This window comes from Pseudophryne corroboree, chromosome 1 (assembly GCF_028390025.1).
Source record: "Pseudophryne corroboree isolate aPseCor3 chromosome 1, aPseCor3.hap2, whole genome shotgun sequence".
NCBI lineage: Eukaryota > Metazoa > Chordata > Amphibia > Anura > Myobatrachidae > Pseudophryne > Pseudophryne corroboree.
Window position 1 is genome coordinate 1,131,783,159 of NC_086444.1, and position 15,565 is coordinate 1,131,798,723.

General features: G+C 45.5%; 1 protein-coding gene across 3 annotated transcripts in view; it reads right to left on the reverse strand.

Moving 5' to 3' along the window:
* Positions 1–15,565, reverse strand: part of CRMP1 (collapsin response mediator protein 1) — a 141,089-nt gene that overhangs the window by 36,802 nt on the left and 88,722 nt on the right. For all 3 annotated transcript variants that reach the window (XM_063923438.1, XM_063923457.1, XM_063923447.1), the window contains exons 5-6: positions 5,863–5,924; positions 4,639–4,719 (exon numbers count right to left, since the gene is read on the reverse strand). In XM_063923438.1, coding sequence (XP_063779508.1) covers positions 4,639–4,719; positions 5,863–5,924 — 143 coding nt within the window. The remainder of the gene's footprint in view (positions 1–4,638; positions 4,720–5,862; positions 5,925–15,565) is intronic.

Consider the following 15,565-nt stretch of genomic DNA (forward strand, 5'->3'; position numbering starts at 1 on the left):
CCTACAGTACATCTCCCCTGCTCCTACATCTCCCCTGCTCCTACAGTACATCTCCCCTGCTCCTACATCTCCCCTGCTCCTACAGTACATCTCCCCTGCGCCTACATCTTTCCTGCTCCTACATCTCTCCTGCTCCTACATCTATCCTGCTCCTACAGTACATCTCCCCTGCTCCTACAGTACATCTCCCCTGCCCTACAGTACATCTCCCCTGCTCCTACATCTCCCCTGCTCCTACAGTACATCTCCCCTGCTCCTACATTTCTCCTGCTCCTATAGTACATCTCCCCTGCTCTTACATCTCTCCTGCTCCTACATCTCCCCTGCGCCTACATCTTTCCTGATCCTACATCTTTCCTGCTCCCACATCTCTCCTGCTCCTACATCTATCCTGCTCCTACAGTACATCTCCCCTGCTCCTACATCTATCCTGCTCCTACATCTTTCCTGCCCATACATCTCCCTGGTTCCTACGTCTCCCCTGCCACTATGTCTCCCTTGCTCTTACATCTCACCTGCCCCATACATATTTCCTGCTCCTACATCTCTCCTGTCCATATATTTCCATGGCTCTTACGTCTCCCCTGCACCTACATCTCCCCTGCTCCTACATCTTTCCTGCTCCTACATCTATCCTGCTCCTACATCTCTCCTGCTCCTATATCTATCCTGCTCCTACAGTACATCTCCCCTGCTCCTACATCTCCCCTGCTCCTACAGTACATCTTCCCTGCTCCTACAGTATATCTCCCCTGCTCCTACATCTCCCCTGCTCCTACATCTCTCCTGCTCCTACATCTCCCCTGCTCCTACATCTCCCCTGCTCCTACATCTCCCCTGCTCCTACATCTCCCCTGCTCCTACATCTTTCCTGCTCCTACATCTCTCCTGCTCCTACATCTCCCCTGCTCCTACAGTACATCTCCCCTGCTCCTACATCTCCCCTGCTCCTACATCTTTCCTGCTCCTACATCTCTCCTGCTCCTACATCTCTCCTGCTCCTACATCTCCCCTGCTCCTACAGTACATATCCCCTGCTCCTACATCTCCCCTGCTCCTACATCTCCCCTGCTCCTACATCTATCCTGCTCCTACAGTACATCTCCCCTGCTCCTACAGTACATCTCCCCTGCTCCTACATCTCTCCTGCTCCTACATCTCTCCTGCTCCTACATCTCTCCTGCTCCTACATCTCCCCTGCTCCTACAGTACATATCCCCTGCTCCTACATCTCCCCTGCTCCTACATCTCCCCTGCTCCTACATCTATCCTGCTCCTACAGTACATCTCCCCTGCTCCTACAGTACATCTCCCCTGCTCCTACATCTCCCCTGCTCCTACAGTACATCTCCCCTGCGCCTACATCTTTCCTGCTCCTACATCTCTCCTGCTCCTACATCTCTCCTGCTCCTATATCTATCCTGCTCCTACAGTACATCTCCCCTGCTCCTACATCTTTCCTGCTCCTACATCTCTCCTGCTCCTACATCTATCCTGCCCCTACAGTACATCTCCCCTGCTCCTACAGTACATCTCCCCTGCCCTACAGTACATCTCCCCTGCTCCTACATCTCCCCTGCTCCTACAGTACATCTCCCCTGCTCCTACATCTCTCCTGCTCCTATAGTACATCTCCCCTGCTCTTACATCTCCCCTGCTCTTACATCTCTCCTGCTCCTACATCTCCCCTGCTCCTACATCTCCCCTGCTCCTACAGTACATCTCCCCTGCTCCTACATCTCCCCTGCGCCTACATCTTTCCTGATCCTACATCTTTCCTGATCCTACATCTTTCCTGATCCTACATCTCTCCTGCTCCTACATCTCTCCTGCTCCTACATCTCTCCTGCTCCTACATCTATCCTGCTCCTACATCTATCCTGCTCCTACAGTACATCTCCCCTGCTCCTACATCTCCCCTGCTACTACAGTATATCTCCCCTGCTCCTATATCTTCCCTGGTCCTACATTTCTCCTGCTACTACAGTACATCTCCCCTGCTCCTACATCTATCCTGCTCCTACATCTTTCCTGCCCATACATCTCCCTGGTTCCTACTGTACGTCTCCCCTGCCACTATGTCTCCCTTGCTCTTACATCTCACCTGCCCTTACATCTACCCTGCCCCATACATATTTCCTGCTCCTACATCTCTCCTGTCCATATATTTCCCTGGCTCTTACGTCTCCCCTGCACCTACATCTTTCCTGCTCCTACATCTATCCTGCTCCTACATCTCTCCTGCTCCTACATCTCTCCTGCTCCTATATCTATCCTGCTCCTACAGTACATCTCCCCTGCTCCTACATCTCCCCTGCTCCTACAGTACATCTTCCCTGCTCCTACAGTATATCTCCCCTGCTCCTACATCTCTCCTGCTCCTACATCTCCCCTGCTCCTACATCTCCCCTGCTCCTACATCTCCCCTGCTCCTACATCTTTCCTGCTCCTACATCTCTCCTGCTCCTACATCTCCCCTGCTCCTACAGTACATCTCCCCTGCTCCTACATCTCCCCTGCTCCTACATCTTTCCTGCTCCTACATCTCTCCTGCTCCTACATCTCTCCTGCTCCTACATCTCCCCTGCTCCTACAGTACATATCCCCTGCTCCTACATCTCCCCTGCTCCTACATCTCCCCTGCTCCTACATCTATCCTGCTCCTACAGTACATCTACCCTGCTCCTACAGTACATCTCCCCTGCTCCTACATCTCCCCTGCTCCTACAGTACATCTCCCCTGCGCCTACATCTTTCCTGCTCCTACATCTCTCCTGCTCCTACATCTCTCCTGCTCCTATATCTATCCTGCTCCTACAGTACATCTCCCCTGCTCCTACATCTCCCCTGCTCCTACATCTTTCCTGCTCCTACATCTCTCCTGCTCCTACATCTATCCTGCCCCTACAGTACATCTCCCCTGCTCCTACAGTACATCTCCCCTGCCCTACAGTACATCTCCCCTGCTCCTACATCTCCCCTGCTCCTACAGTACATCTCCCCTGCTCCTACATCTCTCCTGCTCCTATAGTACATCTCCCCTGCTCTTACATCTCCCCTGCTCTTACATCTCTCCTGCTCCTACATCTCCCCTGCTCCTACATCTCCCCTGCTCCTACAGTACATCTCCCCTGCTCCTACATCTCCCCTGCGCCTACATCTTTCCTGATCCTACATCTTTCCTGATCCTACATCTTTCCTGCTCCTACATCTCTCCTGCTCCTACATCTCTCCTGCTCCTACATCTATCCTGCTCCTACATCTATCCTGCTCCTACAGTACATCTCCCCTGCTCCTACATCTATCCTGCTCCTACATCTATCCTGCTCCTACATCTCCCCTGCTCCTACATCTCCCCTGCTCCTACATCTCCCCTGCTCCTACAGTACATCTCCCCTGCTCCTACATCTCCCCTGCGCCTACATCTTTCCTGATCCTACATCTTTCCTGATCCTACATCTTTCCTGATCCTACATCTTTCCTGCTCCTACATCTCTCCTGCTCCTACATCTATCCTGCTCCTACATCTATCCTGCTCCTACAGTACATCTCCCCTGCTCCTACATCTATCCTGCTCCTACATCTATCCTGCTCCTACATCTCCCCTGCTACTACAGTATATCTCCCCTGCTCCTATATCTTCCCTGGTCCTACATTTCTCCTGCTACTACACTACATCTCCCCTGCTCCTACATCTCCCCTGCTCCTACATCTCCCCTGCTCCTACATCTCTCCTGCTCCTACATCTATCCTGCTCCTACATCTATCCTGCTCCTACATCTCCCCTGCTACTACAGTATATCTCCCCTGCTCCTATATCTTCCCTGGTCCTACATTTCTCCTGCTACTACACTACATCTCCCCTGCTCCTACATCTCCCCTGCTCCTACAGTACATCTCCCCTGCTCCTACATCTATCCTGCTCCTACATCTCCCCTGCTCCTACATCTCCCCTGCTCCTACATCTCCCCTGCTCCTACAGTACATCTCCCCTGCTCCTACATCTCCCCTGCTCCTACAGTACATCTCCCCTGCTCCTACATCTCCCCTGCTCCTACAGTACAACTCCCTTGCTCCTACATTTCTCCTGCTCCTATAGTACATCTCCCCTGCTCTTACATCTCTCCTGCTCCTACATCTCCCCTGCTCCTATATCTCCCCTGCTCCTACAGTACATCTCTCCTGCTCCTACATCTCCCTGGTTCCTATGTCTCCCCTGCCCATACCTCTCCCCTGCTCTTAATTTGTGCAGGCAGAAGAGCAGCTCTAACAGGTACAGAGAAAGGAATTTGAAGACTATACTTATAATGGGACTTTACCTCAAAGCACTAGTATCTTTCTCCCAATACTTTCTATTTCATGAACCGTGCCCTGGACAGTCCCCACCAGCTGTCCAGTCCAGTGGAAAAGGTAATTTATTTTTTTGCTGTCCCAGACCCCCTGTTGAAGTGTATAATGAGTGGTACTCATTGTCCGCAATCTTAATATATATGCAATCTATAATACAGAAGACGAGTCCCACTTGGTTAATTATTAAGTCTTTAACATTTCTTTGGTTCCTTAGAACTAAAACTCATCAGCACAACCGCATTCACACTTTTGTGTTCTTCTGAAAATTGCATCAAAGTAGTCACTTACCTGAGCTATTAAGTCCCCATTTTCCGCATGCACCATAACGACAGCACCGTGGTCCTTGAGAAATGTAAAGATTTCATACATCTGAAGAGTACAAAAAGCAATATATTAGTAATACTGTACAAAGCGCCGGATTCAGAGTCGAGTGAATGTTTCTTACTGCACATGTGTGAAAATCCCTAAAAACTCCTACGGCACATGTGTGACACAGTGTACGCACAGAGGCGCTGTTGTGATGGGTGTGGCATGGCTGACCGATGGTCTCCTGACCGCCGGCACCATACCGACGCCGGGATCCCAGCGGGGAGGGGCGAGTGCAACAAGCCCCTTGCAGGCTCGATGGCGACCGTCGTGGACACCCACAAGTGGAAATAGTCCCTGTGGGTCGGCATGCCGACCGTCGGGATAGTGAGGGGGCAGGATTTTGGGGGAGGTCATGTGGCCGTCTGTCTGCTGACCGCCGGTCACATGAATACCACCCGTTGTGATTGAGGCACATGGTATCAGAAATGTTTTGGAAAAGTGATGGGTGATTGAAAGGTGACTAAACAGATGCACGGGGATGGTCCATGTTATAGGCGTGTTATGGGAGAATCATGTGCGTGTTGCTGATAGTGGCTGCATACACAGATGCTCAATCGTTCACATTGGAGGCCACACTGAGATGGAAAATCTGCATCTGCCATAAGACTGGAGCAAGTTTTGATGGTACGACCGACAGTGGTGTCTAAAGACCAGGCGGTATAACAGCGTCTACGGATGCTGAAAGTGGGCACGGCTGTACAACAGTGAAGGGCATCCATAAAGAGCTTCCATAAAGACTGACGGTGCAGTGGTAGGACAAGCATTTAGGCCAGGCATGTCCAAACTGCGGCCCTCCAGCTGTTGAGAAACTACACATCCCAGCATGCCCTGACACAGCTTTAGCATCCTCTGACAGCAAAACTGTGTCCGTGCATGCTGGGATATGTAGTTTCACAACAGCTGGAGGGCCACAGTTTGGACATGCCTGATTTAGGCCCAGATTTATCAAGCCTTGCAGAGTGATAAAGTACTAACCACCCAGCTCCTAACTGCTATGTCACAGGCTGTCTTTGAAAAATGAGAGTTAGGAGCTGATTGGTTGGTACTTTATCACGTGCTATTTATCACTCTACAAGGCTTGATAAATCTGGGCCTTAATGCTCTTATAGGAGCTATAATACAAAAATATAAAGACGGAAGTACCTGGCTATCTGACATTTGGTATAGATCTTTGTAGGCCATGTACACCTGAAATGAATTCACACCTGTTAAGAAAAAAAATACAAACACTGTTCAGGCTTGTACAATGATGATAATTCATAGTGACATTATGGGCATTATGTAATAACCATGGTACACAAAGTATTGATATGCTGTAACCAGCAACCAATTAGATAATCGTTTCAATTAGTCTGACAACACCAGACTACTGAATGCTGATGTATTATTGGTTGCTGCAGGTCAGCCTACAGTACACAGTTCGTCTTTGCAACGTTTTACTGTATAAGCTCCTGAGGCTCCAACTAAATTACGGAGTTTGAAGGATAACTTGACATAAAAAGAGGAGTCGTCTAAGGTATAAAAGACTGTCTGGGCCATTTATCTGTATTTGTCACACGGCCAATCAGTTTATCGCTGTCATTTTATAGAATGTACTTGATAAAAGCAAGCTAAAAGCTGATTGGGTACTATGGGCAACTTGCCCAGTTCTCCACTCTATAAAGATTGATAAATGTCCCCCAAAGTTTAGGTGTATGAACAGAGTTCAGAATAGTTCAGTGGTTCTCAAACTCGGTCCTCAGGACCCCACACGGTTCATGTTTTCCAGGTCACCCAGCAGCTGCACTATGTATCACCAACTGTCACATTTGAAAAATCTACAGGTGACCTGCAAAACATGAACCGTGTGGGGTCCTGAGGACCGACTTTGAGAACCTGTGGAATAGTTCATCTTTGCCTATCTATTGTGCTACAAAAAACAGACCGGCAGTAGTGTAGGAGTGGGATCATTCATCAACAGCAGAGGGACTGTAAGTAGGTTTTCTTTTACTTTTTAAATAAAAATAATAGCAATGCAATTTTTTTATTTGCTGACTCAGGTCTGTACCCCTGATGTGGCTTCTTTCAGGCCAAGGTCCAGCTTTAGGATGAAATGTGGGATTGATGGTTACTTGTCACGAGAAAGTTATCCATTGCGCCAGAATGTACAGTATCATGGTTCTACACTTAAATAGGTCAGAAAGCTCCCCCGGACATATAGATGATACCTCTCACTTTAAATGTGGGGGAACTGGTTACTACCCTCCAATCCCTATGCCCATTTCCTACATACTAAAATGGATTAATAAGATATTACAGGTTGAGTATCCCATATCCAAATATTCCAAAATACGGAATATTCTGAAATACGGACTTTTTTGAGTGAGAGTGAGATAGTGAAACCTTTGTTTTTTGATGGCTCAATGTACACAAACTTTGTTTAATACACAAAGTTATTAAAAATATTGTATTAAATGACCTTCAGGCTGTGTTTATAAGGTGTATATGAAACATAAATGAATTGTGTGAATGTAGACACACTTTGTTTAATGCACAAAGTTATAAAAAATATTGGCTAAAATGACCTTTAGGCTGTGTGTATAAGGTGTATATGTAACATCAATGCATTCTGTGCTTAGATTTAGGTCCCATCACCATGATATCTCATTATGGTATGCAATTATTCCAAAATACGGAAAAATCCCATATCCAAAATACCTCTGGTCCCAAGCATTTTGGATAAGGGAGACTCAACCTGTATACATTTTTTTGTTTGTTTTAAGGCATGTACTTTACCTGTGACACATACTATATGACAAGTGTTCACGACTAAGGATAGAAGTAGCCTAGTATTAGTGGGTCATCACTATTTCTCCAAGTTAGACCAAGGTAACAAGAAGACTCAGTAATTCTCTAGGGATAACATAACATCTCTTACATCACATAAAACAATAAAAAAAAAAATTAAGTTTCAGAGGGGAAACAAACTCATCAGTTCTGATTTGCTGGATCTTACACTGTAGAAATTCTACATTGATTTACAAAGAGGCATGGGGTGGATTTAGAGGTGAGGACGCCCCTGGGCACAACAGTAAGCCCCACCCTCCCCCCGCCTAATTTTATTATTTTCACTGATTGGTCATAAGCTCTTACTTGATTATAGCCAATTTAAAAGAATAGTAACAAAGCCACTATGACTTTATTTTTTAATTACTATGTGTACATATATTTACTAAGTAGGACAGCTTACAGGGACAGCATAGTCATTTACACTCCAATCAATATGGCATACGGTGCAGTACAGTGGAAATATTTTCCAGTTACTGGTACATTTTGGGGTGACAGTAACAACACAAGCATCCAAGTGCCGCCCCCAAACAAGTGCTGCACCTAGGCACATGCCTCACGTGCCTAATGGGAAATTTGTCACTGAAAGAGGAACCTCTGGTCAAGATTTGCTTGCTGATTGAACTTCTCATCTTATGTCCCCCATCAGAACTTTTCCTTTCAAGGTGGGCCTCTTACCTACAGCAGCTGCCTTGTAAGCTGGGTAATCACTGGAGCCATGTTGGGCATTTTTGCCATTTTGCAACGCCAAATTGCCTATATCGCTCGGTGCGTATGGGTAATATCACGCTCCCGTGGTCGCTAGCAATGGTCACTAGGTTTGCTGTTCTGCACCTCAAACCTAGTGCTAAAGCTAGCAACCTTATTTATGCTCATGATCATTCAGTCCTTCATTAAACTCGTTCTATTGTGTACGGGCAATCCCCGCTCAAGGGAATGTCGGAATGGCCGTCGCTCCAGTGCGTACCCAGCTTTACTCCATACACAGATTTATCTGGCAAATTCAGCCATGCTTATAAGTCTTTTTTTTTTTTTTTCAAAATCTGTTTAATAGATTTTCACAAATTTTCACAAGTAAAACACATAAAGAGAAGGCACGGAGTAATAACAGCTACTCTCCGCGACCATGGTTTACCGGTATTCAAGGTACAATTAAGGAAAAGTACATTCGCCACACGAAAATAAGCAGAACCTTAAAACTCTATTACTGTTTGGGAGTATAAATGGGAATCAAAACCCACAAATTGCCCCAGATACAGAGAAAAAAAAAAGATAAAAACAAGGAAGAGAAAAGAAGGACAGAGGCTAGAGAAAGAAAAAGAAGAATAGATGAGGAGGGGGAGGGGGGAGGGATATAGCGAGGAGACCTGACAGTGCCTCAGAGCATAAGCCAAATCGTTAAGTCCATGAAGGCAGCCATTGACCAACCATAAACATAAATCACAAATCAAGTAATCTGACGATATAAAAAGCAAGAGGTGGTGTTAAAAACCTGTAAAATCTTAGTCTGAGTAAGTTGGTCTAAAGTCTCAATGTAGACGCCCCATTTGTTGTAAAATCGCGTGACTCCAGCCTCCGTAGCTGGGAGAACCGCTTGCCTGTCAAAGTATATAATTTGCAATAGTAGGGCTTTAACAGCTTCTAGGAAAGGGGGGGCCTGGGAAGTCCAGTTGCATAGTATCACCTTTTTTGCCACAGTAACTATCACGGCAAGGAGGGGAAAAAGGCGTGCAGATTCCGGGCCCAAGTCCCATTCTGAAAAATCGGCACATAACATGGCAAGAGGGTCGCTACGCAAGCGAAGATGCAAAATGGAGTTAATAAAACGCATCATCTTCTCCCAGAATTTACGGATTTTAGGGCACCAAAAATTATGAAAAAATGTGGCATTAGGGCGTCTACATTTGAGGCAAGAACCAGATTCCCCAGCAACCATATACCGTCTGCGAGCTTGTGATATGTATACTCGGTGTATACATTTAAAATGGACCTCTTGCAGCCAAGAACAACACAAGTGCTTTACAGTTTTATCATAACGGAGTAGATATTGTGGATTAGAAATTGAAGGGATATCAGATTGCCATGCAGAGACAGAGCGGGACCACAACTTGTCCCTGGACAGCGATAATAATTCAGAGCAGACATACTTAGTTTTGTAGGGATGTAAGAGCAACAGAGACATCAGTTTATGTATAGGGTCCTGGTTAACAGTAGTAGGGATCTGGGCCATGCTGGTACATGCAAAGTGCGCCGCTTGCAAATACATAAAAAACTTAGAGTGGGGTGGTTGGGCCTTACATTGTAGGGCCCGGAAAGTCAGGATAACCTCTCCAGGGTCAAACACGTCCTTGATCTTAGATATGCCTTTTTCATTCCACAGTCTATAAACATCCTAGTGATATTTGGTGGACCCCTTTCTTTGAAAGTAAAGCATTCATAACCTAGAACCAGAAATAACGACACGGAGACTTGAATTTTGGCAGAAAATTGCTAGCTATTTATTTGTCCCTATCCATTAGCAAACCTGTAATAATGAAATTAATTTAATATGCCGCTCCAGCCGGCATATGGTGGCGGCCCAAAAGAACGGCTCAATTAACCTAAATTAACCTTAAATAACTAATCCTATAAATTTACTAAAACTTATCATAAACCGGTAATAGGTGACAACTCAACCCCCACAGTGACTACCCACCGCTCCTGGGTGCCCTGCCGCTGCCTTCCCGGACGGGTGGTCAAGCGGCCATAAGTCGATGGAGGTGAGTGCACCTAAACCACAACAAACTGTAAAACACTACAGTTTTCCCTACAATACAAAACTGCCGTTCTTTTCCGCCAATAAATAGCCAACGATACACCAGCCAACAACTTAACGCCAAAGCACCACGTGCCAGAATCTCTTAGTACCAGGGCGGGAGGGTGGGAAAGCAAATCCACCAAGAGAACTAAGATGGCCTCACCTTCCCTATATATATCAAACCCTCCCCCTAAAAGGCTGTACTTTCCTAACAGCTAGGTCCACCCCTCCCAAGATGTTTAACTCTTTCCTTTCCTATGCAGTCAATTCTCTCTCCTAAACATCCTAGTGATATTTGGTGGACCCCTTTCTTTGAAAGTAAAGCATTCATAACCTAGAACCAGAAATAACGACACGGAGACTTGAATTTTGGCAGAAAATTGCTAGCTATTGTCAAAGTCAGAAAAATATCTCTATGCACACTACCATATTTGCACCTCACACAGGTCCGTGCTGCGCATGCGTGCGCTCTCCCGTACGTGCGCATACTCACAGTCGCGGGCACCCGCAGGCACACGGTATGCGTATTTACGGTAGAGTTTATGTGATCGTAGCGTGCGACTGAATCGTTACATATTTTCACTATATAATGTATTTTGTAGATCATGGTCCCTTTGATAGATTCTGAAAGTTTAGTTAACATAGCATGTTCCTGAACAGAGAGATCCCTCTTTGTATTGTACGAAGGGTCTAACAGGGGTCATACAGTGGTGTTTGGTACCCATCGGAAGAGTATTTAAATAGCAATATTCCGGTGTTGGTTTGGAGCGGATTAATCGCTCGTGCGAATAGTTATGGACATAAGAAGTTTATGTCCATTTACTATTATTTGTTCTTATTTAGTCATGCGGCGGGAAACTCAGTGTCCCACCCACCTGAACAGTTGGAAGCAGTCACAGCCCACCTGTATGAATCAACCTATGACCTTGTGTTATAATGCGAAGCCGAATTCCTGTGTCCAATGAACAATGAGATTGTAGGGACCATTGAATTGCATTGTGTGTGGGGCATAAATAGGCAGGCCGACCATATCCAGTTCACTCTCTTCAACGGTTCTCATTGCTGATAATCGGGAGCTGGATATCGAGGCGCATGCGATCGTTTCCCCTTGTGCGTAAGTGTTTCTCCGCAACTATATTGATCTTCTTGTTATTGTGGGCCAATTTCTCTCTCTCTCTCTCTCCTCCTCTTTTTCTCTTATTTTCCCTTAAATAGTAATTGTATTATATTTCCTGTGTAGTTATCTGGTTAGGTAGTCTATGTTATATTGTAGTGTATGATTTGTATTTGTATTAATTCTTTTGCAAAGTATATCATTCAAAATATATACATATTAGGCGTTGGACCCTAAGCCCAGGTATCTGTGTATTTCTTATAGTGTCTAGTATTCTCAGAGCGTCGGTGACGCTCAAACAGCTTTTAAGTTAATAAGGTTACACTAGGTTGCATCTACACCCTATCTCTACACTAAGGTTTTACAGCATATAACATTGTTTATGGTTTAGATATAAAGGTTTAACATTGTGAGCGTCAGCGCCGCTGGTGATCTCCTCGTGGTCCCGAGCGTCCGCTACGCTATAGCGAATCATTACGTTAGTCAGCAGCCAATAGCGTGCCTGCCAGTGATCTCTTGGCCGTGAGCGAACGTGACGCTTGAGCGTCTCGACTACGGCTAAGCGATTGTTACGCAACGTGCGTACCCTTACGGTACTTCATACGTAGATAGCGTACAGTGTTCTTAGACCTCATAAAGGGTATTATATAAGATAAATATTTAGCTTTATCAATTGGCGGCTCGTCCTGTCCTTCACATATCTGCACTAGGTAATTTCAGCAGACATTATCCAGCAGCAAAGGGCGGGAGATCATATTCCTCGTAGTGCTGTTTGGATAAGCGTCTGCTTCTCTTAGTAAAGGGTGCTGAAGGAATCCGGGAACCGGAGGTAAGAACAACACGCTAGTCTCTTTTAAAACTGTTTATTTTTCTGTCTTGCGTACACACGCACGCACACATATATATCTGCATTTCTTTTTTTCATTTGTGTATTTTCGTATATCACTCTCCTGTTTGCCAGTTTTATAGTTGATAAACGTGCTAAGAGAGATTTGCCGCTATTTCATAGTTTAAGAGTAAAGGTAATATAGTTAAAGTATAGACAAACACAGCTGTGCCTGAGAGACAAGGCGAAGTCAGTGTGGTGCGCGGTAGATGATAAAGGATCATCTACATTGATAAACGTATAAATTGTGTTACGGTGGATCTTTGCTTTGCGTACACGTGTCTCTAACAAAGGACTGAGACTTGCGTACGCAATCCAAGGGCCGACGCACGCAGCGTATATTACGCAACGGAGCGTACGGGTACGCCCACGTAACTCAAATCACAAGTGTTAATTTTTTTCAACGCAATAAATAGCGCAACGCGGTAAATAACGCAAGGCGATAAATCGCGCAAATCTATTTTAACATTCGAAATTTAAATTAACAGATCCTTCTCCTAATTTGTAACACATCTGGTCTAAAGAGAAATTTCTGCGCAGAAATAGAAATAGAAACAAAAGTGTATATGTGGTGAGTGAGTGTTTGTTTTTACAATTTTTGAGGTTGAACCACAAGAAAAGTCGAGTTCTCGTGAGGTACATGCGTGTAAGTGACGTACATGGTGGCTAGGGAGGCATCCCTGGTTAAAACATACAATTTGAGCATTAGAGTGTAGCAGACCAGGAGGTCATACTGTAACAAACCAGGAGGTCATAGCAGACCAGCAGGTTCAGGTACAGCAGACAAGGAAGTCCGCTATACAGTCCACAGGCACAACACCAAGAAAGGGTTGGTGCAACACCCATATAGGCCATACAAGCTCTGGCTGAAGGAATTCGCAGCCGCAATTTTCGATTCCACTGGTCGCTCCGTACATAAGATTAGTTGCTTATGTGCTGAACGATTGTACCGCACGTAATTGTGTGCATTAGTAAACCTGACCGGTACTATTTGTGTACGAAGGTCATAAACGCTATTTGTACATTCTAACGTGATTTGTGTAATTTTTTTTATTTTAAGGGAGGTTCGCTGCTCACTCAGGAACTATCCAACAACCAATAGTTACTGGAAAGAGTAAGTGTTCTTCGGATCACCCTCACAGGTTCCAGTAAATAGAGGTTCAGGTCGCAGGGGCCCTGGGTCGAGTACGCCAGCACCATATCGGTGTGATCAGGTCGTATTGGTCGGCGTGGGCGAGTGAGTGGGGTACTCGGTAAACCGCCACCGTCAGCCTATTTTGAACATTTTGGTTTGCGTAAGGGTTGGTTAAATAAAGCAACACCTTCGAACTATGGGGGCCACTTGTTCAGGTAGGGGGCGATCAACCTCGGTTCGGGTTGATTCAGTGAACCGACCAGTCGGGTCGGCAAGATACGTAATGTGTGAGAAATACGGAAGTCACACAGAAGCTTTATGTGATGAATGGGAGAGAATGACAATACATGACGGGGAGAAATTCCCAAGAGTAGGTAGCTTCAGCACAGAAGTGTTAACGAATTTAAGGAGAAGGATATGTCTCATTAAATCAGCCAAGAGACGAATCAAGCATTATGATTATTTACAGTTGTGGCAACAGGAGGGTGACATACAGAGAGGATTGGCTCAGGCGGCGGGATCTGGCTCGATCAGAAAACTGATAGCCACGGCCCCACCACCACCATATATATCAGGAGAGAAATTGGTTGCGGAGAATGACGCACTAAGGTGTAACACACAAACACTTAGCAACTGTGTAAATGTTAAAGATAATGTTAACCAATTAACCAATGCAAGTATTAACCCGTGCAAGTTGTACCCTGTTTTGAACTTTCCTCAGGAGTGTGATCAAGAGGACGAATCGGCAACAATTTCAGCGCTCTCTCTAGCAGCCACCATAGCAGAGACCACTGTAGGCACAGCTCCACCCCCGAGATTAGTAACAAAGGCCCCTAGCGGAGGGATAGGTGAGGTCGTATCAACGGGTAAGTACGGCACCATACACTATGCTGAAACTATTTCACCACAGCCTGTAGAATCTACACAGAATGAGGTTGTTAGAGTTAATCCTGTTAAGGTAATAGTAGTTCCAAATGGGAAAACAGACACTTCAGGAGTCACTCCTGTTAGGAACATTGCCATGTACAGCCCATTTTCCCGAATGGAATTAAGGACCATAGTGTCTGAATTCCCTGACCCTAGAAAAGACTTAGTTGCCAGCCAAAAATACATCAGAGACCTAGGTAACACTGTAGAGCCCAACAATAAAGACTGGCAGATATTGCTGAGAGCATGTTTACCCTCCAATGTCGACGCAGCTCAATTTCTAGCTGACTGTGGATTAGATCAGGATGTACCTCTTACAGATGTGTACAACAAAGACAATGTAAAAAGAATAAGCTTACAGTTAAAAGAGTATTTCCCAGCCGTAGTTAAATGGAACAAAATATTCTCCATTAAACAGAAGGAGTCAGAAACAGCTGCAGAGTATTTTCACAGAGCATTATCAGAAATGGCAAAATACACAGGCATAGAGGACATTAAAACAAACATAAACCATCGAGAAGTAGCAGTATCGGTACTGATGGATGGTTTAAAAGAGTCATTGAAGACTAGGGTACAGACCACACAGCCATGTTGGCGAGGTCTGTCTGTGGCTACTTTGAGAGAGGCTGCTATTGATCACGATAGGAACATCACCAGACACAGGGAACAACAAGGTGATAAATTAATGGCAGTAAGTATACAGGCCCTGACCACAAGGCAGCCTTTGTTTATATCACCAAACCCTGTGGGTAAGTCAAATGTGGTTACTTGTTATTCTTGTCATAAACAGGGACACATGGCACGAGACTGTAGAGCGAAAAATTCGCAAAGATCATACCAACCCCCTAGACAACGACACGACACACGACATTGGGAGCAGGGTCCGCAGAAACGGAGTTATGAGCCACATGCAGGGGAAACAAAAAGATACCCCCCGAACAGAGACTGGCAAGCCTCTGGTAGCTCCCAATTAACTCCATCACAAGTAGTTGCTGCCAGCGGGATTCAGGGAGGTCACCATACCCAATAGGGGTGTGGCCATACCTGTAATCTGCAGCCAGTAAAATTGATTGCAAGCCTTGGAAGTGAACCAGAAATTGCAATCAATGTAGCTGGTAAATCATTAAACTTTCTTGTAGACACAGGGGCGGCCAAATCAGT